At 47.3% G+C, this 23,205-nt stretch overlaps 1 protein-coding gene across 3 annotated transcripts in view; it reads left to right on the forward strand.

Moving 5' to 3' along the window:
* Positions 1 to 23,205, forward strand: part of ZMYND11 (zinc finger MYND-type containing 11) — a 685,469-nt gene that overhangs the window by 442,440 nt on the left and 219,824 nt on the right. For all 3 annotated transcript variants that reach the window (XM_086941507.1, XM_086941508.1, XM_086941509.1), the window contains exon 14: positions 14,712 to 14,762. In XM_086941507.1, coding sequence (XP_086797633.1) covers positions 14,712 to 14,762 — 51 coding nt within the window. The remainder of the gene's footprint in view (positions 1 to 14,711; positions 14,763 to 23,205) is intronic.

A 23,205-nucleotide genomic window follows, 5' to 3' on the forward strand; every position in this document is an offset into this window, starting at 1 on the left:
AATATCCAGCACTTCACCAAACCCCCCAGCGAAGCTAAGGACTACACACCCTCCCAGGACCTCTGCAACAAGCTCGGATCTTACTTCGACTTGAAAATCAAGGCCCTCTACGACAGCTTCAGCAAACAGAAACCGCCCTTCCCTCCAGCGGCACAGCCAGCCCACCATCAACGCCTGGACCCTGGTCACCACCACGACCATGATGAGCACTCACTCAGGAGCCCTCACGGACCCATGCCCGCCGCACATCTTCCACAGCGACGCCGCCATAGCACCCGAGCTATGACGAAACATCAACTCCACCTTCGAGTTTGGCACTTTCCCCAAAGACTGGAAACGCGCAGAAGTCCCTCCTTAAGAAACCCTCTGCAGACCCGACGGACCTGAAAAACTACCGACCCATCTCTCTCCTTTCCTCCGCAACCAAGGTCACCGAGAGGATAGTCAACGCTGAGCTGACCAACTTCATCGACGAGAACGCCATCCTCAACTCTTCCCAATCCGGATTCCGCCATGACCACAGCACCTAGACCGCCCTCCGCACCGCCATTGACGACATCCCCAAACTCCTCAACCAAGGCCACACCGCGGCCCTCATCCTGCTAGACCTCTCCGCAGCCTTCAACACAGTCTCCCAACGCACTCTCATAGCCAGACGCCACGACGCCGGCATACAGGGAACCACTCTCGACTGATTCCACTCCTTCCTCGTCGACAGAACCCAAAGGATCAGACTCCTGCCTTTCCTCTCCAAACCCACTGAGATCAGCTGATGAGTACCCCAAGGACTATTGCTCAGTCCTACGCTCTTCAACATCTACATGGCCCACCTTGCCGCCATCTTCAGACAGCAAGGACTCCGCCTAGTATCCTTTGCCAACAATCAACAGTACCCAGCTCATCCTCTCCCTCGCGAAGGACCCCAAAACCACCAGACTCAGCTTCCATGATGGAACGAAAGACGTTGCAGCATGGATGAGCAGCAGCTTTCAGAAGCTCAACTCATAGAAGACAGAAGTCCTCATCCTTGGACCCACCCCTTAGTTTGGGACAATACCTGGTGGCCCACTGCCCTCTGCAACTCCCCCCACTCCCACAGACCACACCCGAACCTCTGGATCATACTCAACTCCTCCCTCACCATGACTCCCCAGGTTACCACCATCTCCTCTACGTGCTTCAACACCCTCTGCATCCTCTGTAAGACCTTCAAGTCTCCTAATGGGGATCTCTTGCACATGGGTCTAGGGTTTTTGATGCACTTGGTAATCATTTGCCACTCTTATCAGGCAAAAAGTTCCATTGTCAGTGCAAAAAGCTGGTTAAAAAGGTAGCAACCGGCTGTTGTGCCCCTCTCAATCAGACATTGAGGCAACATTACTGTCCCTATGCAAAGACACGCCAAAGGATCTATTTACAGTAAGAAATTCAAGGCCAGGCTTAATGACATGCAGTATGACATTCAAGTATTACCACCCTAATGTGTTGAAAGTTTTTTGTTTGCAAAAGAAAGCAACCTTCGATATGGAGTCACCAGTGGGCATATTTGCCATCAGTTGGAAGCAGCATCTGAGGATTAGCAGTGCTTCATCCAGCTATAGAAGCCTGCTTTTTTCGGGTTGCACTGACAGTCAATGCGATCATTTCTCATGATGGCAGGACTTTTCAGGGTAAAGTATAGTCTAGTGTTAGCCAGGTTAGGGGTGGGTAGGAAATCTTTTCTAGGCGAGCACTGTCCAGCTTTGGGATTAACACTACTATGGCCAACAAAGTATACCCTCTGGTCAGGAAGAATAGTAGGCAGAGTCCCATTACAGATATCTCACATGATGTTGTGGGTGCAAGCGACTGGGGTTTTTAAGCTTCTCCACACTCATTAGGTGTTGCCACATAAAACAGGTTTAGGCCCCCAAACCACAGTCCAGATAGCAGTTGGTTTGACAGATGAGTCATGAATCCCCAGAGGCACGAACATGGACAGGAGGGATGCAGCGTTATAATTATATCCCCATTGCACTCGCCGAAAAGAGCATTGTCTCTTAGTCCTGACCCCTGGCAATTCACAGGTAGGGATTAAGAGAATGAAGGTTAAAGTGAGCAGGAGCAACAGAGGGTGTGACTACCCATGCAAAACAGTTCAGGCTTTTTTCCGTATGCCATTTACTTCTCAAGGACAACTGTCTCCGCAGCTTCTGAAGCTTTGCAGGGGCCCCTACTATGTCCATTGTAGCGCCACGATCTTGGGACGGTTCACCCCCCCCCCCCTCCCGACAGCCAGTTTATTCCTGTACACATAAGTGAGCCTAGGAAAACCAGGTCCATGTTGGCGTGTCCTCCCACACCTGCATAAGGTTTACACTATGTGCTTCCCCATCTCCTGCCCACCCTCTGTTGTCAGTGTGCTTCCCCATCCCCGCCCACCCACATCTGTTATCAGAGTGCTTCCCCATCCCCACCCACCCTGTTGTCCGTGAGGTTCCCTATCCCCACCCACACTGTTGTCCGTGTGCTTCCCCAGCCATCCCACCCACCCTCTGGTGTCCGTGTGCTTTCCCATCTCCTGCCCACCCACCCTCAGTTGTCCATGTGCTGCAACCATCCCCACCCACCAACCCTCTGTTGTGCGTGTGCTTCCCCATCCCCGCACACCCACCCTCTGGTGTCCGTGTGCTTCAACGATCCGCACCCACCCACCCTCTGTTGTGTGTGTGCTTCCCCCTCCCTGCCCACCCTCCCTCTGTTTTCCGTGTGCCTCCCCATCCACCCAACCTCTGTTGTCCGTGTGCTTCAACCATCCGCACCCACCCTCTGTTGTGTGTGTGCTTCCCCATCCACCCACCCTCTGTTGTCCGTGTGCTTCAACCATCTACGCCCATTAACCCCTGTTGCGCGTGTGCTTCCCCATTCCCGCCCACCCAACCTCTGTTGTGTGTGTGCTTCCCCATACCTGCCCACCTACCACTGTTCGCATGCTTTCCCATCCCCTCCCACCCTCAGTTGTCCGTGTGCTTCCGCCACCCACCCTCTCTTATCCATGTGCTTGGTGTGGACATTGAGCTTGAGTGTTCACTGTATCTTGATGTAGACATTAAGCTTGGTTTTTGGTGTCTTGGAGTGTCTCTCCCCTCTACCTCCTAGAGTAAGCCTTGGCTACTCACCTTTGCTACCCCTTGCGATTCAAGTTAAAGAGCTGTTTGTAGATTAGGTTGGTTTGCAGGTGTGTTGGTGGCAGTTCTGGCAGTCTGGAAGTTATTCCTTGTTGGGAGAGTTAGCCGGGCTGAATGCTGAATTGACTGCCTATTTGGCTGTAGTGGCAGGAGGGAAGTGTGTAGACAGATGCACCAGTGAAGTGCACAATTCACACACAGTATGCTGCTTAGTAAACACTGGCTGCCCCAGGACAAAGGGGAACGGCCCTGCACACCGGTTGCCAAGTTGAAATGATGCGCAGTCTTAGTGATGTTGCTGTTGCTCCTGTAGTGCAAAAAGGCGGTGGTTGAAACTGTGGAGTTTGACTGACCTTTGATAGTGGAGAGCCCAACATTGGACGTGTTGGCTGAGGGTGTGGTGGTTAGTAGGTGCTAAGCGCTGCATTGTTTAGGGGCCTGGTGAGCTGGGGGTGGTGGGCCTGCTGCCTGCATCATCTCCCCGAGTTCTGGCAGTCTGGGAGTTATTCCTTGTGTGTGAGAGTTAGCAGGGCTGAACGCTGAATTGACTGCCCTATTGGGTTGTTGTGGCAGGAGGGAAGTGTGTAGACAGATGCAGCAGTGACACCCAGGGGCAGGAAAGTGCACAACACCAAGCGTACAGTCATTGAATGGCATTGTACGAGGCCTTGCAGGGAGCAGGCAAACAGGCATACTGGTGACTGACTCGCCAGTGTATTGGGAGTCTGCTGTCCCATAAGAAGTGGATACAATTACAGGTGTGACACCTAGTGGGCAGTTAAAGTACTGCATAAGCTCAGATCCTAGAGGGGGCAACATCTCCATTGCCTGGTCATCACCATGCCAATCAGGTGAGATGAGTGTCCGAGAACAAAAACTGGCCCAGTAGAGACACGTGGACAAAACACATAGAAAGAGTTGAGGCCCTGGATGCAGGAGAGCAGGAGTGGCAGCCAATAACTATGGTATTAGCTCAGATTTTTCAGGAGACGCGGTGGAACTCTCGTCACACGAGTACACCAGCAACACATGGTTTACTCCCATATTCACTGACCACCCACCCACTGTCTTTGAATGTGGATACAGTTCACGAGCACTGATGGTCTCTTGAAGCTCCTGGCAACATACTCGGCTACTGGCCGAAGAAGTTTCCAGAAACCGAACAGTGAACTTTCCAGTAATTCATCCGAGCTGTGAGACACTCCGGCGAGAATAACCGGGCCTTCCTGCCTCTTCATGCTCCATCGGGCATATTGCATCGTATGCACTGGGACTCTTTCCGCCAATAGTCAGTGTAACTCAACTTTAGTAGAACAATAGCAGACTCTCGTCTCTCGCTTCCCACCTAATGCTGTGTGATCTGGGTCACGCACACAGCAGGTGCAGCACCCTATCATCAGGAACCATAACAGCATCCCTGCTGCCAGTCGTCCTCTACTTAGTGGGCGCTGTATAGGGGATGAAAGAGGGTGGGGGTGCACACCAGCAAGTAGGGGAAAAAAGTTGCACATGCGGGTGTAACCAGGAACAAAAGAGAACATTATGTGGCTGTCTCTCAGCTTCATTGTCTCTCTGTGCCTTGATTATCAGCAGCTAACGACCCTTACCTCTGGTAGATAAGTTATTATTGTCTCCAGTGTAGCCCTCTTTATATTAGGTTTGGTGTTAGCCAACATATTTTGAGTTTGCTAAAATTATATGTATAACATAGGGACTTTCAGCCATCCCTCTTCTTTCATCGGCCTATTATTATGCCATTCTCATTTCCATACCATACGGTAGGTGGCACTGGGCCAATCAACCATTGATTAACTTCTCTGTGACAGACAACATTCTGCTCTTTCACAAGCAGAACCTCTGCATCTAAAGTAGGTCCATTCAGATACCAGGGTGTACTATGGCAATGTGTGCTTTTTGAAATGCTCACAAATTGTTCTTTTTTATTGCCAACATTTCTTTTATATTCTTGAGGGCCCAGTAACTCCCCCAACAACAGAGGTTCACAGAAACCATGGCAAACAGTGACAAAGTCAAAAGGTTGGAGCCAATGCCAGACCTACTGATTTTGCTAGTGCTTGTTTAGGTCTGTCTACTATACCTACTTATAGCTGCTTTCATCCAGCCCTCTTCATCTGTTGATCCGTTATTGGTCATGCACATTTTTCTTTCACTTACTACAGAATGCAGCATGGTGCATTGGGTCAGCTCACTTCAGCCATTGGCTAACTTTGCTCTGAGCGAAGGCATTCTGCCCTTTCACAAAGAGTACATCCACACAAAAGTGGTTCTATTCAGTGCAAGCGATTACCATGACATTTTGCGCTTTTTGATACCAAATCAATATTTTTGCTTTTACAAAGTGTTTTTTAGGATTGACGAGGGCCCAGCTCCTTGTCCAGCTATTAAAGTTTAGCATAAACTAGGACAAAACTAGCATTTACAAAGCCAAATGACTGTGAGCCAACACAAACCTATTGTGTTTGCCAATGCTTGTTTTTATTTGTGCTCTTACAACCATTTAGTGCTGGACACCACCTAGGCCTTTCCCCGACACAGTCTTTGCAGGACTTTCTTAGACCAGTAACCTCTAGGAGTCCCGAATTCTGCTTCTGCAAGGTATTTGCACACCAACCGTAAATTCCAATGGGTACGCTCCCCCTCAGTGTACTTATTCCCAAGGCTACAGAGGACTGGGACCTCACAGTGCAGGACTTTATTAGACCTCTAGGAGTCCCGAATTCTGCTTCTGCATGGTATTTGCACACCAACTGTAAATTCCAATGGGTACGCTCCCCCTCAGTGTACTTACTCCCAAGGCTACAAAGGACTGGTACCTCATAGTGAGCAGTAAATTATATTGTCTACCTGTATCACTTGATTGAAGTCCTACGGATTAAGAGGGTCAGAAGCGGTGGCCGGCTCTTCTCTTATAATGCGGCCAAACTCTGGAACTTACTTTCCTAAGTATCTCTGCCTCTGGTCACTAGTCTAGCCCAGCACTGGGAGGCCCCCGGGTAGCCATGCGCTATGTAAGTGTCTCTTTCATTTCATTTCATTCATTTCATCTTTGCAAAGGTGTGTAGCTCCTTCTGAACCTTGCCCCGCCCGTGTACACACACACCACACCATACTTACATTACCCCCTCCCTCCACCCCCTAATGGCAGACCATAGGGGATGTAGATATTGTGTTACTAGTGGGGCCGACTGCATCTGTTTTTCTTTTCCTATATGATTATCACTTTCTGCGCCTATGCACAGTAGCATCCTGGTTAGACACACAGCTGCTTTCTGAGGTGAGTAGGCACCTTCAGAGTTGCGTGATTAGTGATTAAGATTTGCTTCTTAACGTAGGTGATATCGTTGGCATGAATCCTTCATTTTTTGCTGCGGAAGGGGGCGGGGCAGGAGTGCGCTTGCCAACAGCTAGTATGCAGATGAGAACTGCATGCTCTGTCCCCCAGAGAGCCATGTTCCGAAAGAACAGTGGTTGGAGATGCTAGGCTACTCTTTCTCTAAAAGGGACACATACAACCCAAAGACATTTGGGCCTCTAATATGCTGAAGTGTGTCTACCGCTAGATGAGCCTTGGTAGCAGCACGTGTTTCACAATAAAATTGACACATCGGGCTGACCACGGATCAGTTATTAAGAAAAGTCTTGAAAACATACATTTTCGGTTGACATGTTTCATGTTATCTGTTTCATTTCATACCCTCATTTTAACATTATAACTTTTGCTTAAATTGTTGCACTTCATTGTATGTGAAGTGCTCCCATGCTCCAACCAGGAGTAAATTAAATAAAATTTCCCACGTTTGAAAGTACTTCGTTCTCTTGTATACACCCCGAATGGAAGGTGCCCCCTTGGAAACGAACAATAAGCGTGGAAACACAAGATAACGGTCTCCCACAGACTTTCCTTTGTACATCATGGATGTAACCCCCTCTTCCATTGTTTAGGGACCCCCAAAGCCCCTCTGAAGCTAGAGTAAACTGGTAGATTAGGAGGCTGGGTGTATGCCCATCTCTTTGCTTTTTGTCATAGCTTTCCACAATTCTACAATAGCCAGACCTGTGACCACCTACTGAATAAAGCTCCCAAAACTAATGCACAGTGCTCTTGCTCATGATTGGGTGAAGATTTTGAACTTTGAATAAAGCTGGGCTCTGTGGGTGAAGCATAGGCCAAAAACAGTGGAATAAAGCCTGGCCATGCACCCAGTGACCAGGACATCGTCTAGACTTCAATGAGCTACTTCCCACCAGTGTTGGCAGAGGCATTTGCCTGGGGCGGAACCATTGCTGGTAGCTGCTTTTCTTAATGCTAAGGTAATCCTTGTCCATCTGGACAGTAGTGCTTCTGGACTGACCAGAAAGGAGATAAGTCATCCCTCACTGACAGGAAGGCCATCACAAGGCCCAGCTGACTGATGATCACTATGAAATTCACCTCAACAGCCTCAGTTGCCAAGGAAGCACAAGAGCCTTGCAGTCCAGCTGGCCAGTCATCCAAGTTTTTCTGGAGTTATGGAACTGGAGAGGCAAATTCATGCATAGTCTCAAATCACTCTTATATTTCGGTTCCAAGCATCTTTGTCATTCTCCAGACACAGCTCCACTTTGATGGCACCTAGACACATGAATCCATCGTATCCATTGCTAATGCAACAATGTCTGTGTTAGCTTCTCTGAGATGTTTCCAAGAAATACAGTTAGTGAAATGGTGGTAAGAGCTGTTCTGGCAATCTTCCAGTCTGGCCTTTGCCATACTGTTCGGCTCCGAAATGGATCATATTAAAGAATTCTCACCATTTCCTAAATGATTTAACATTTTTCTCAGGCTAGACATCTGCCCTAGCATTTACAGAATCTCATTTTCAATGTTTACATGATTTGTTCCATGTACTCTCTCATGTTGTTATGTTCATGGGGGCTGCTGCTGTCATTGAGAGCAGCCTCAGGGTTTCCTTATATATGTTTCCAGCCTTTAGCTTGAGCTGCAAGCCCTTAAGCAGGTTGGCTGTTCTTGTTGGGGGGTGGTCTAGTAGTTGCCTTACGGGGGAGGGATTCTTCCGTCGACTGTAGTGCTTATCAAGAGCATATATATAGTGTATTGCTTTCTCTTATTCTGGTGATGGTTCTTTCTACAGTTTTGCATTATCAAATTGTTGTATGCAATCTCAAAAGTGCCTCCTCTATACTCGTGAAAATTGTCCATGACTTAAAGCCTCAAATTGTTGCCTTTTTTTCTTCTAAATGAATCTCTTCTTACTTTGCATCCTCTGCTTGCCTCTCTCTTTGAGCACAGGCTACTTTAAACAAAATGCATGACTTCCTTAACCCATATTGTTTTATTGCTGCAAATTGCACACACCTCATTTCACAGATCACATTGTCTCCTTTAAAGGTCATACCACTGCAACAGCATCTAAAGTACTGTACTAAACAGCCAACTGTTTACATAGATTTACATATCTACTCTCACTAAACATCACATGTAACACTTTTTAATTTAATCTACCAGGATAGAAATTGGAGTAAATGCATAGAATAGTTTCCTTAAGAGCACAAGACTAATCCCAATAACGAACAATAACCACTGGAGAAAAAAAACACTAACCTTGGGTTCCATAACTGCATGCTGCTTGCCATAAAGTGCTTCAGTGCCTCATCGTGGGTAGTAAGTGCTATGTACATGCAGTTACAGTACAACACAATAAATAATCCTCCTGGCCTACACTAATTGTAATATCATAACACCCAGCAGTCAGGCAGTCAATTGTAGCTCATAGAGGCTGCATTATAATTCTATTATACCGGTTGACACTCTTGCTCTCACATAAGATAAAATTGCTGCAAGTCATGTCCTTCACTTAATACTGTACCAGTCCACAGCAGTTAAATTATCCATCACCAGCTGCAAAGGCATGCAGTAATTGAAGAGATCTGCCACATTCTGCTGCCCAATGGAGTCAAGTCAAAGAATTTATATAGCGCACTACATACCCAGAGGGTCTCAAGGCGCTTAGGGAGGGGAGGAGGATTACTTGTCAAATATCCACGTTTTAAGTTGCTTTCTGAATGCTAGGTGGTTCTGGGTAAGGCGAAGGTAAGTGGGGAGTGAGTTCCATGTTTTAGCAGCCAGGTATGAGAAGGATCTGCCTCCCATGGTGGTCTTGTTGATGCGAGGTACAGTGGCGAGGGCTTGGCTGGAAGAACGTAGTTGGCGGGAGGGGGTGTAGAAGGACAGTCGTGAGTTGAGGCATTCTGGTCCGATGTCGTAGAGTGATTTGTGTGCGTGGGTTAGCAGTCGGAAAGTGATCCTCTTATTGACGGGTAGCCAGTGGAGGTCTTTCAGGTGGCCAGAGATGTGTTCGTTGCGCGGGATGTCTAATATGATCCTGGCTGAGGCGTTTTGGATTCGTTGGAGTTTCTTCTGGAGTTTAGCGGTAGTACCTGCGTAGAGGGTGTTTCCGTAGTCCAGTCGGCTCGTGACCAGAGCATGGGTGACTGTTTTTCTGGTTTCGGTGGGGATCCAGCGAAATGTTTTTTTGAGCATGCGGAGAATGTTGAAGCAGGATGAGGATACGGCGCTGACTTGTCTGTTCATTGAGAGTGAAGAATCCAGGATAACGCCTAGGTTCCGTGCGTGGTCTGTCGGGATGGGTGCTTTTCCAAGGGCTTCCGGCCACCAAGAGTCGTCCCATGCAGAGGGGGATGTACCTAAGATGAGGACTTCTGTTTTATCTGAGTTCAGTTTCAGACGGCTGTGTTTCATCCATTCGGCAACTTATTTCATTCCTTCGTGTAGGTTAGTTTTGGCGGTGCTGGGGTCATTGGTGAGAGAAAGGATCAGTTGAGTGTCATCCGCGTAAGAGATGATGTTGAGGTTGTGTTGGCGGGCGATGGCCGCGAGGGGGCTCATGTATACGTTGAAGAGGGTGGGACTGAGTGAGGATCCTTGTGGTACGCCACAGATGACTTCAGTGGCCTCGGACTTGAATGGTGGAAGGCGGACTCTCTGGGTTCTTCCGGTGAGGAACGAGGTGATCCATTCAAGTGCTTTTCCTTGTATTCCGATGTTTCTGAGGCGCTGTAGAAGGGTGCTATGACAGACTGTGTCAAAGGCTGCGGAGAGGTCGAGGAGGATGAGGGCGACTGTGTCTCCATTGTCCAGTAGAGTTCGAATGTCGTCTGTTGCTGCGATGAGGGCGGTCTCAGTGCTGTGTTTTGCTCGGAAGCCAGATTGTGAGGAGTCGAGGGATTTGTTGGCTTCGAGGAAAGCGGCGAGCTGGTTGTTGACAGCTTTCTCGATTACTTTGGCCGGGAATGGAAGGAGCGAAATGGGGCGGTAATTTTTGAGTTCGGTGGGGTCCGCTGTGGGTTTTTTCAGAAGGGCGGTGAGTTCAGCGTGTTTCCAGCTTTCCGGGAAGGTGGCGGAGTTGAAGGAGCAGTTGATGACGTCTTGGAGGTGCGGTGCTATGACGGAGTCTGCTTTGTTGAAGATGTGGTGAGGAAATGGGTCTGTGGGGGATCCTGAGTGAATGGAGTTCATCAGGCGGATGGTGTCCTCAGTGAAGATTGGGTTCCAGTCGTTAAGGGTGTTCAAGGGGGGAGAATGTTCAGCATATGGTTGGGTGGGTTGGTCTCCGGGTTGGTTGTCGAAGCTGTTGTGGATGTCTGCAATTTTGTTGTGGAAGAATGAGGCTAGGGAGTCGCAGAGGGCTTGAGAGGGGGTGATGTCGTTGGAGTTGGCCGAGGGATTGGTAAATTCCTTGACGATGTTGAAAAGTTCCTTGCTGTTGTGGGCGTTGTTGTCAAGTCGATCCTTGAATGCTGTTTTCTTGGCCTTTCGGATTAGTTGGTGGTGTGTGCGGGTGGCGTTTTTGAAGGCGTCCTTGGTGCTAGTGGTTGGGTCTTTTTTCCAGGCCTTTTCAAGGGAGCGGCAGAGTTTCTTGGACTTCTTAAGATCATCGTTGAACCATGAGGCCTTCTTGCTGCCAGGTTTGCTTTGACGTTTTTTCAGTGGTGCTAAGGTGTCGGCGGTGTTGGATAACCATAGGGTGAGGTTGGCGGCGGCTAGGTCTGGGTTAGAAGAGTGGGCTGGGGTGTTTGGAAGGAGCGATGAGGAGATCTGGTCGATGGTGATTTTGTTCCAGTTTCTTTGCAGAGTTGGTTGGAGGTGGTTGATGGGTTTTGGCTTGTTGTAGGTGAAGTGAACGCAGCTGTGGTCAGTCCAGAGGAGATCCGTAGTGTGGCTGAAGGAGACATGATTGCTGGAGGTGAAGATGGGGTCGAGTGTGTGACCTGCGATGTGGGTGGGGGAAGTGACCAGTTGTTAAGTCCGAGGTTGGCGAGGTTGTCCAAGAGGGTGGTGGTGTTGCGGTCGTTGATCTTTTCAAGGTGAAAGTTGAGGTCTCCCAGAAGGATGTAGTCTTTGGAGGGGAGCGCGTGTGGAGTGATGAAGTCCGTGATGTCTTCACTGAATTTTGCGCGGGGTCCTGGTGGTCTGTAGAGGAGGGTGCCTCTGAGTGTGGTCTTGGGGTCGATGTGGATCTGGAAGTGAAGGTGTTCGGAGTTGGCGAGGTTGGCGTCAGAGCTGGTTGAGATGCGGATTGATTTTTTATGGACGATAGCGATTCCTCCTCCTGTGTGGCCGGTACGGTCCTTGCGTGTGATCTTATAATATTCAGGGATGGCAATGGTGATGTCTGGGGCGGAGGAAGCGTTCATCCATGTTTCTGTTAGGAAGGCGACGTCTGGAGAGATGGTGTCTAGTAGATTCCATAGGTCAATGGCGTGCCTGTGGACCGATCGGGTGTTGAGCAAGATGCATTGTAGGTGATTGGGGTCAGGAGTCTGTGGTGTGGTCGTAGCTGAGATGTTGTCGGTGCCGATGAATTTGCAGGAGTAGCATGAGAAAGGTCCATGGGTGTGGCCAGGAGCGGCTTGGACGCAGTTGGGGGTGCGACCGGGGTTAAGGGCTAGAAGGGTGGCGGCATCGTAGGTGATGCGGGAGGGCAGCGCAGCGCGAGGGGCAGGGGGTCTGGCGCTGGGCGCGGTCCAGGCGCGGACGGGCGTAGACGGGCTTACCTTTGGCGCACCTTCGGCGCGCAAGGGGCGCGGTCGCTGCGCGCGGGAAGAACTGTCATATATGGATAGTGGAGGGGGAGGGGCGAGGGCGTCTCAGCTGGGAGGCGGGGCGGGCTACAGATGACCACAACAACAACACAGGCAAAATGGAGGCGGAGGGGGGAGCACAGCGGAAACGCGCAAATACAGGAAAAGCGGCGATTTTAAATTCTAAAGTGCAAATTTAACAGAGCGTCAACCAGGCACACAGCAGGCAGCAATAATTGGCAGGATTAGCAATAAAGCAATGCAGCAACGATACCGAGTGACACAGGAGGACACTAGGGAGCGACCACTCAGCCCAAGGGAAAGGAGCGAGTGGACTGTGATCATAAGAAATAGCATGTAGGTGCAGAGCTGCTCAAAGCCACCAGCTTACTGAAAACTATAATGTGCATGCCTATCTCTCACACTTCTTCATCCATCAGGCTGCTAAGCACTGCATCCCGAAACATTACAGCATCTCGGTGGGCATCACACATGACCTGGAAACACTTCCCACATAGCATCAAAACAAAGACAACCCACTTCCAACCATACAACCATACATGGTGTAGTGTGCTACCCATGTAGATAAGAGCTTCAGTGCCTCAAATAGGAGTAGTATGTGCTATATAAATATTCCAATACAACACAATACATTCAATACATAAGCAAGACCTAGTGGCTCTGCTAATGTTTGTTTAAGTGAGTGGGTGTTGTTAGCCGTTGTTCCTCTAAATGTAGAGAGGGGCCCGCCTGGGGGTATAAAAGGCACGTTTTATCTAACCACGCTAATCATGCGCTCAAGGGCAAGGTTGTGCAAATAAAGTGCTGTGTCAGGCTTGGCGGAGAAGCTTGTACTATAGAGCTCAGGGCAGTCTGCCTGCTCCCCTTGTTGCCTTCTGCCCTTCCTCCCCCACCCCCGAAATGTACATGCTCGTTTTTCAAAATGTTCACGCCATACAGCAGTGTTTTACTGTACAGAAAATGGCTGTTCTGTTTTGGTGAAGTACGCTGCTCTGTTGGAGTGTCACTTAAAAATGTATTTAAAGAATACAGTATTTATTTATTTATTTGAAGAGTTTTATATAGCGCTGGCTAGACCCGGAGGTATCAGAGCGCTTTACATGAGGACAAGTGAGTTACAAGTTACATGAGGGAACTTAGTAAAGCGCATCATATGCAGATTGAAAACACGAGTCGACACGCTGCATGTTTCTTGATGCAAATACAAGTTTCACTTCATTTTAATACATTAATCGGTTGATTCTTCCTCTGAAAATAACTGCAACACATTAGATCTTTTTTTTCTTCTGTCATGACCTGTGTGAAAGACTTTTTAACCTTTGGCTAAGTCACACAAACAATACTACGTTTATTAATAACTTAATTAATTCATGATGACTTCTGCACAAGTTCGTTAGTAACCGAACAGCTAGCACTGGGTGGGCTGTTTCTCGGTGTCTCAATACCGGTTAAAACGTAAAAATAAAAGACCAGATTTAGCCACTTCTGAAGAATTGCAAATACGGCTGAGATAAGTGTCCTTGAGAGGTGAGAGATGAGCGATGAACAGAATAAGGAGACCTTAAATGTGTCTGAGCCTTAAAATCCCTAACTTCCCCTTAACACTGCCCATCCCTGAACCCTATGAACCAAAACGAAATCAAATGCTACCCTTCCCCAAAAAAGCTATTACTATTATTTAACACCCTTCCTTGAAGCCTAACTTCTCCTTACTACCCCTTAACTCTAACCTTTACTGAACCCTAGAAACACTTACTACCGCTACCCAACCCTGAACCCAAAATAAAGTCCTTACTACACCTAAATGATGACCATTCCTAAGCCCTAAAATCCCTAACTACTCTTTCACGCTACCCTGACCCCTTAAAATCCTTACTCTACTCTTCAACCAAAATGCACAGCTAGTGGAATTGTTTCAAATACACGAACATGAATTGAGAATGTTTGTTACATTTAACATATTTCTCAGTAGCACCAATGACGAGTTGTTTGTCTCTCAGCCAGCAGGTGTGTTAATTCAAATGGATCGACTGAAGTAAACCAAAACTGCAACTCACACGCTGCATTATGTTATTAAATGAATCCGTTGCAGTGGGACATTGATCCTTTGGTGACAAGGAGTCATTCAGTAACCACCTTAAATGGGAATGTTGGAAATGAAAATTCTGTTTCTGTTTTTACATCTCATGCACGTCACAGACCCAGTCCCCTTGCTTCTACATTTAGTAAGGCAGCTGATTGGGTTGGCTCATCTGTGGGCGGGTACGCTCGTCCTTTCATCATTAAAGGGTCAATGAGTTTTGAGTTGTTAGTTTCTAAGCCCAATTAATTCATGATCTAACTGTCAGTTTAGTCTGTGCTTTTATAAATGGTTGATATGTTACATCTGTTGTCTTACAGATTGAAAAAGAGGAACAGGAGCAGAGCTGTGCGAGTAAGGAAGAGGAGCAGGTCTGTAAAAGGGAGAGTTCTTAGAAAACAGCCAATATGCCTGTCAGGGAGGAGGTGTAAACCTACATGGCAGATAAAAAAAGTGTATAAGAGGAAGTCTAGGGCTATGCAAAGAAGGGATGGATGGGGGGTAGAATTTTGAACAAAGCGTTTAAACAGAACTGTGAGGGAGCTCAGCACTGTGGAGTAGGGTGGAATATGGCGGCAATTAGATGAGCAGGAACGTGGACTTTTATAAAACTTGTGCAAGGAACCAGATGCTTCAGAAAACTACCTGTCCTGTGTTAAAATTCTCTTTTTCCATTTGGTGCCATGAAATGAGGTGACAATTTCTAGTAAAGTTTAGAGTTCTGATAAAACCAACTCATTTTATGTCATTGTTTGGATTATATCAATGCACCGATAATGCCACTTACCTGATAATAGCGAACTAAGGACATGCTAGGGCTCTGTTTATGCCAAATCTTTGAATAGTCATGAGCTCGGTTTATGAATGATCTCTGTTTAGCCCAACTTTTTGATCACAGTATGACAGCAATTTCGCAAGCCTGAGGTCAGTTTATAGCCAATTTCAGGATACATCATTGTTGTAATTGTACCATTCATGTTGTTCTTATTTAGTTTCCAAGGAAGTGTCTTGTGAATTACTTCGACATATTTACTTTGAAGCTTTCATTGAGTTTTCCAGATTGTTAACCATACCTATACCCAGCTTATATTTGTGGTCCAGTGACCATGTTGCCAACTGAATATAAGTGAGATTGCTCAGTCTCACCTTCTTCGCTTGATCATATTGTGCAATTCTTTGGCCTATCACTTAATTTTACTCTGTCTCTGTTCCCCTGTTTTCCATAAATTTGAACCTATACCATATGCTAGATCAATGACTGGTTCACGTTTTACAACTAGATGAACTATGCAGGTCTTGCAGAATCAAGATGGTATGTGCCCGATTCTCAAAGCCATTGACACAGTTACATTTGGCTGTGATGTGCAAAAGTTTATTATGAACTTGTAAATGGATGGACTCTTATGAAGATTCTTGTGGGAACAAATCTACGTACAGAGCTGGAAGTAGGCGGAAATTGGTAATTCCGGATCTGGAATGCCCTATGAGTTTGCGCACACCAGCAAACTGTCATGTTTAAGGATACTAGCCAAGTGCTCTCCAGCTCAATCCCACCATGGTAAAAGTAATAAATCTACTCCTGATAAGAGCAGGGCTAAAACCTATCCAGGGAGGGAGAAGTTCCCCTTTCAATAAAAAAAAAGTTAGGGTGCAAGGAAATGAATTCCCCCTATGGGTAATATTTTCTCCCTGAAGAAAAAAGGTTTAGGCAAGAGAATTTGTACTTGCCCTGCAGATTTTATCATGAACATATATATATATGCATGTATATTTCTTCATGCAAAAATAGGAATTCACCTAAGTTTTAAGAATTTGCATAGCAGTTTAGCAAAGCTGTGTCTAACTTTCGCCCTTTTTTCTCCAAATTGGTATTATTTGACTACATTTTATTTTAAACAATCATCATTCTTGCTTTAATTTACTACCTATGTTTGCATATAATCAAGGAGCACTCTATAAACATCATAATTTACCCCAACTTGTTTAATAGTTTTATATTGGCACCAATGTCAGTAATGTAAGCTGTGCTAAAAGCTAATTGAATTTTCTTAGAGTACGTGCCCTAATTGCAAAGATTTTGCTTTAACGAACCTCATACATTTTCAAACATTTTATGCTTGCATTTTTATCTTTCCAGCACACAAAGCTCTGTTCCACAACCTCACTGCAGTACTGTAAAATGGCAGACAGAGGTTTGGGTTTCAGTGGGTTGGCTTACTTGTCCAATGCACAAAATATTCAAGTAAACAAAACCGAGAGTCCTCTGCTAGAAAAAAATAGGTGAAACCTACTTCCAACAGTAAACAAAAAGTGTCTATGCTTTTTTATAAAGGACTCTCACCCACACAAATGTGTGAAGTGCTTTATCATAGAGTCCTTATCCAGTGGGATTTCGGGCGGGCACAACCTCACCTTTGGGCAGAGCACTTTGATGTTGGTTATAAATAGGCCAAGGGATCAGTAGGGGGAGTTAAAATAGCCTATGGGTTTTCCCTGTCCACTTTATTCCCTATCCACTTTATTTTTAAGGTGTCTATGTCAAGATTTGTGCCAGCAGCTAAAAACCTATATATTTGCTCTAAATTGTGCTGTGATTGATCTTAGTACAGAGTAGCGTAAGTTTCTTTGTTGCAAGAAATTAACATTTTGCAAAGCAAATTAATACTGGCAACATGTTTTAATTCTTTTGAACTCAAAACCTGCTGACCTAGATTTGTTTATAGTTAATAAAAAGAAGGGGGACAAGGAGTTAATTAAGGTCCAGCACCCATGCTCCCATTTATCATTGACATACGTGAAGAGGGGGCTGTTTCTGTAGAAAGAAAAGAATAAAGATTGGAACCCTGTGGAGAGAAGGGGATCCTACTGATCAGAAGACAGAGCCCTCACACACCCAAATGGGTGTCATGCTTCATCATTGGGCTGCTCCTTGTTGGGCCTTTGTTGCAATGCCCAATGGGCCCCACAAGGGGGCTCTTTATCGGAGATCTTCTGGTTTTGCCGTTATGATGTATATGTTTGAGGGAGTAGTGAGTGTAGTGTGGCGTGCTAGGTTAAGAGCTAAGTGATTGCCTAAGGGGTACCTGTTGAAGTTAAATAGAGTGCTCCCCTGACAGGAATAAAAGAAAGGGACAGTGCTGTTGTTTGTGATCTATGAACCTTCACAGCATCACAGTGAGTGTTGTATGGTTGGCATGTTTCACTCCTTAATGGCCCAAGCTGGATCCACAGCGTTTATTCAGGACCAAGAAAATCCCAGCTCTAAACCTAGATGGGATATGTGATAAAGAATAAGTATTCCCAATTAGACTGATGCCTACTTGTATGCAGAGAAAAATAGGGAGAATGTTCCAACCTAGAAGGATAATAGAAAAACGAACGCACAACTTTGAGGGTTGTCCCCTTCAGGGATATAGGTCTATACAGAGTATGGCGTATAGGTGCAGAAAAAACTGAAGACAGGTGACAAGCCATTGAGTAGGCAAATACAGCAAGTACAGTGCTGATGCCGTAATAGTACTTTCGTGGACCCATGCAAAGTTGTGCCGTAACCTACCTCTCTCTGCCCACCGCGAAGTGAGAGGAGAGGGAGGGCAAAGTGAAGGCGTTATAAAGGTTGCTTAATAAGCACTGGGTGCATACAAATAGTCTCAGGAGTGGGTCTCTAGGCATGGCTAGACCGGTCAAAGTGCCGCCATGTTGGAAATGTTGGGTGAATGCACAGGTGCGGTACTACTTGCCTCAGGTGTGGATTTCTGGGTAGGGTTAGACTGAGTAGTGCGATCACCATGTTGGAAGTGTAATGTGAACAGAGAGAGCCCGATGTAAAGGTTATGTCTGGATTACTCCTCCAAAGAGCAGAGATTAGCCGGCACGTGAAGCACTGTGAAAAGGGTGCATAGACGTTGGAACTGTCAATAAAACACAGAGAATGAGGCGCCATTGGGATGAGATCTATAATCCGTGACAACCTCACAATGAATGTTGTAGGTTTGACGTGTTCCATGCCTTAATGACTCAAACTGGATCCACTGTTTTCTTTAGGACCAAGAAAATCCCTTCCCTACACCTAGATGGGATATGTGATAAAGAATAGGTATTCCCAATTAGACTGATGTCTGCAGACAAAAAAGGGGGAATGTTGCAACCTAGAAGGAAAATAGAAAAACAACCATACAACTTTATGAGGGGTGTCACCTTCAGGCATATAGGCTGGCAGTCCCTCAGCATTAACGATATGCCATATAAATGGAAATGTCTTATGAATAGACACAGCATGCCAGGATCGCGAAGGTCTCACCAAAGTGATTAGCGCCCAGTGACACCACAGAATTATATTTGGCTGTAGCTCCTATGTTTTCTAGATCAAGTTCTAGTGCATCAGAACTCTCTCAGGTACACTTAAATCACAAGATGTAATTTAATCATAATCTGATAGAGACTTCTAGCTGCAAAGTCCTTACCTTTAAATTTCCCAAGTGTCAGACTGGATCTGGAAACGTTTGCGTGAGCAGTACCCCTGCGTGCCATTGGATTGCTTCATTCGGTTCCGCACGGCTTCGTTGGCTCTGGAAATGAAGTTGCAGTCACCTATATAGGCGCCACCCAGATGCAGGGATGTCAGTTATTTTCTTTCAGCGCCAGTTAGTACTGATCCGGAGAAGAGCTACCCCTCTGACTCTTTTGACCAACCTTTTCAGCATTTTGCTTTCTTGTGTGTCGAGAATGTCAGGTAGGGTTTAAGTTGTGTGGTGTGTGTCACCGCAACATGTTGGTTACCAACCCACCTGTGGTGTCTCTAGTGCAACCACAACTCAAAGTTGTGCTCGGACTGCCGGGCCATGGTGTCAAAAGTTTTGAGGGAACAGTCCCTAAAGCTACTTGCAGCCCGACAGTCGATGCTGTCTAGCCCGACTCCTAGGAGGTGTCGGTCCCTATTGATAAGAATGTCCAATATGTGTCCAGGATGGCAGACTGAACAGGAGCAGGCTCAGATCGCTCCCAGGGCAAGGGATCGCTTCTTGCGTAAATCCCGGTAGAAGCCCTGCCGCCGGGCTTCCGCCCAAACAGGAGAGGAGAAGCCCTTGAAAAATAAGGTAGGACCAATGAGCACAGCTCGTCCGGAGCACTGATTCCGGTAATTCAGCTGCCGCGTCCACGACCTACGAGAGGATATCAGCAACAATCCGGGATGCATGTGGATGCCTAGAGCTTTCCTCAGCTACTCGACAGCAGAGCATTGCGTGGAGTCCTCCACCACCCTCCTTCACCCCTGACTAGTTATCAGTGTTGACCTCCGTGTGACGACAATTACTGCTGGTCCCTGCTGACCATGTGCACAAATTACCGCTGCTCCGCACCGACTCCCTTGGGACTCGGAGCTTCTAATACCAACCGGTCCGGTTGTCCTGACGGTAACCGGAGCCCTGCCGAAACAACCCACGGGTAGCCAGGAAAAACTTGTGAGAAAGTGCCATCTTTTTTGCATGGTATACCCCCACTTATTGCTGAATTGCTGATGTGCTTTGACTGAGTGTGCTCTGGGCTCCTGCCAATCAGGTGCCCAGGGCCTGTGTTCCTTCCCTAAAACTGTGTTGAAACCTACACGCAATTGGCATTTCTGGCCACAGGTCAGCCCCTGGTAAATGGTACCCTAGGTACCCAGGGAACTGTGACCAGAGAAGACCCCTAAGGGCTGCAGCACTTATTGTGCCACCCTTGGGGGCCCTGTTCCCTGACACACACACACACACTGCCTTTGCAGGCTGAGTGTCTTGGCGCAGAACAAAACAAAGAGTCGACATAACACACATCCCTGTGTGCCATGCCCACAAACACACTTCCCTGGCATACCTTAGTCACCCCTCTAGCTGGGTGCGCTATGCCAGTGGTGTGGGCACAGGTGCATGAGCCCTGTGCCCCTACAGTACCCAGGGCCATTTCTGGGCACTGTAAGTGCAGTGATGCCATTAAGAGTATATGGTGCTGGGAGGTTGTCACTACGAACTCCACAGCACCATAATGGCTGCACTGAAGACTGACAAGTTTGATATCAAACCTCTGAGCACATTAAACCCACACTGATGCCAGTGTGAGATGTTATGCCAAATGCACTACAGAGGGCATCTTAGAGATACTGAGGTTGCCACCACCAGACATGATTCTGGACCCCTGGGTCGAAAGCTTGCCGCTCTCGGGGGCCTGAAACAATGCACATCCTGGGACGAGGTGCCAAGCCTCCTCCCCCAAGATGGGCAGGGGAGGCTTCAAAGGCATGCCGCCTTTTGTGAACTTCCCCACGCCAATTGCTGTACTCAGCAATTGGCCCCCACCGTTTCTGACCCCCACTCTGGCGGACAAGACAGGCGGGAAACCCTAAGTGAGGAAAGGCGGTGTGCCAGCCTCAACCCTCAGGTGGGGGAGGCACGGTGAAGCACAACTCCGGGCTACCTCCATCTTGAGGATGGGGAGCCCTACCCAATCAGAGCTAGGCCTCTGCCCCCCTCCCACAGGAGAGGAGCAGGATAGGGGTGTACTCATCCCGGGACAGGGACCCATTGGTCCCTGCCCTTGCCCTACCTCCTTGCCCTACATCCTTGCCCTTGCCCTACATCCTTGCTCTTGCCCTACATCCTTCGTAAAGCCAGCGAACAAGATCCCTTGCAATCTAAAGGGTTAAGGCTGATGCTTTACCAGGACCTGTCGGCTCTCTGTCGGCATACTGAACTGGCGTTATTGATTGAGGAACATAATCCGGCAGCCCTCTTTTTAACCGAGACATGGCTCCAGTCTCAAGCCGATCCTACAGTAGTATGGGCCATTCCACAAGGCTACACCCTTAAGCGCCTAGACCGCCAATCAGGTAGGGGCGGTGGACTGGCAATCATTTATAAAGATATCTATAGATGTCGTGTTATTTCCTTGTCCACTTCAGCATGTGAGAGTTGTTACTTTTCCCTTGAGTTTTCCCCTACAATTACCTTTTCTGGTATTTTGGTCTATCGACCACCGGGCCCTCTTGGCGACTTTATCGCTAATATAACAGAGTTAGCCGCTAACTCAGTGCTTACCTCAGCTAATCTCACTCTGCTAGGTGACTTAAACTTGCATTTAGATGATCCCCTGAATACTGCCGCTAATAATCTTCGGTCAAATCTTCAGGCTATTGATATGTCCCAAAAGGGTTTTCAGGCGACACACATTAAAGGTCATCTTTTAGATCACGTTTATAGCAACTCAGACAACTTACTGGTAGAGTTACCACTACCACTACCCTGGACTGACCACTTTTTAATCCCCCTTTTTTGGTCAATTAACACTCCCTCTATCCCACATACTCATGATAGGCACTGGGGTACGAAATGGAGCTCTCTTCCGCTTCTCAAGTGGCAACAAGCCCTTTCCAAACAGCCACCTAAAAAAACCAAGTATTCTGACCTGGCAGTTCTTAATTTCAATAGCTGGATTTCCACCACATTAGATCAAGTTCTCCCTAAGGGCTCTCGGCAAGTGATAAAAAGATCTAAAGTTGCACCTTGGTACTCTCCTGCCCTCAGGACGTTGAAACAAGTCTGCCGTAAAGCGGAGAGAGCCTGGAGGAAGGACCGCTCTCAAATGAAGAAACTGGAGTACAGAGTGGCAATAAGGCAATACAAGAACAAAATAAAACTTGCCCAAGCGGAGTTCTATGAAACCAAAATTAATAGGGCAGCTAACTCCCCTAGGGAAATTTTTAAAATTGCCAAATCTTTAATCTCCCCTCCTCCAGAAATTCTGCCATCAGAAGGTGCACAGGTTCGTTGTGAGAATCTGGCCACCTTCTTTTCTAAGAAGATTCAGGCCATTTATTCCCAACTCTCAACTGGTAGTGATAATGTGGCTACTTTGGACTCTGACCTGCCCGTACCTTGTTCATTGGTCGCTTTTCCACTCTTGGATCCCAATACTCTAGATATATTGGTTCATAAAGTTACCTCAGGATCCCCAAACGACCCAGACCCTCCTCAGACCTTAGCAAAAGTGATTGACACTATTCGCCCGTTCATTCTGGAGGCCCTTAAGACCTCTATTACCTCCAACTCTGTCCCTGCCACATGGAAGTGCGCGATGGTAAGGGCACTGCTGAAAAAGCCGAATTTGGACCAGAACAATCTGTCCAATTTCCGCCCTATCTCACTGCTTCCATGGATGAGCAAATTGTTGGAGAGATACATCAATGAAATTCTAGGGGACTATTTAGAGTCCAACAATCTTCTACAGGTCTACCAGACGGGATTTCGTCCCCAGCATGGTACGGAAACTGCCCTTCTGGCAGTGACAGAGGCAGCTAGAGCTATAATGGACCAGGGAGGAAAAACAGCCATTATACTTCTTGACCTCAGTGCCGCGTTCGACACTGTTAACCATGCCACACTACTACATCGTTTGAATGGCATGGGGGTGTCGGGCGCGGCCTTGACCTGGCTGACTTCCTTCATGGAGGAACGTTTTTTTCAGGTGTTTGAGGGTGAGGTGGCATCATCAAAGCATCCACTTAGCTGTGGGGTTCCGCAGGGTTCCTCCTTGAGCCCCACACTTTTTAATGTCTATATGCAGCCTCTAGAGAAGATAGTCCTCCCTTTTGGTGTGCGGATTGTCACCTACGCAGACGATGTTATGTTATGTTATGTTATTTATTTTTTGTATAGCGCACGGATGCCGCAGCTAAGAGGCGTCCCGGCGCTTGGAGAACTGAATAACACAACACATATGAGAAGGCGAAGGCAAGAAGACAGACTAAACTGTGGAAAAGAGGAAGGTCTTCAAGGTCTTCCT

The sequence above is a fragment of the Lissotriton vulgaris genome, chromosome 10 (genome assembly GCF_964263255.1).
Source record: "Lissotriton vulgaris chromosome 10, aLisVul1.2, whole genome shotgun sequence".
Classification (NCBI taxonomy): Eukaryota; Metazoa; Chordata; class Amphibia; order Caudata; family Salamandridae; genus Lissotriton; species Lissotriton vulgaris.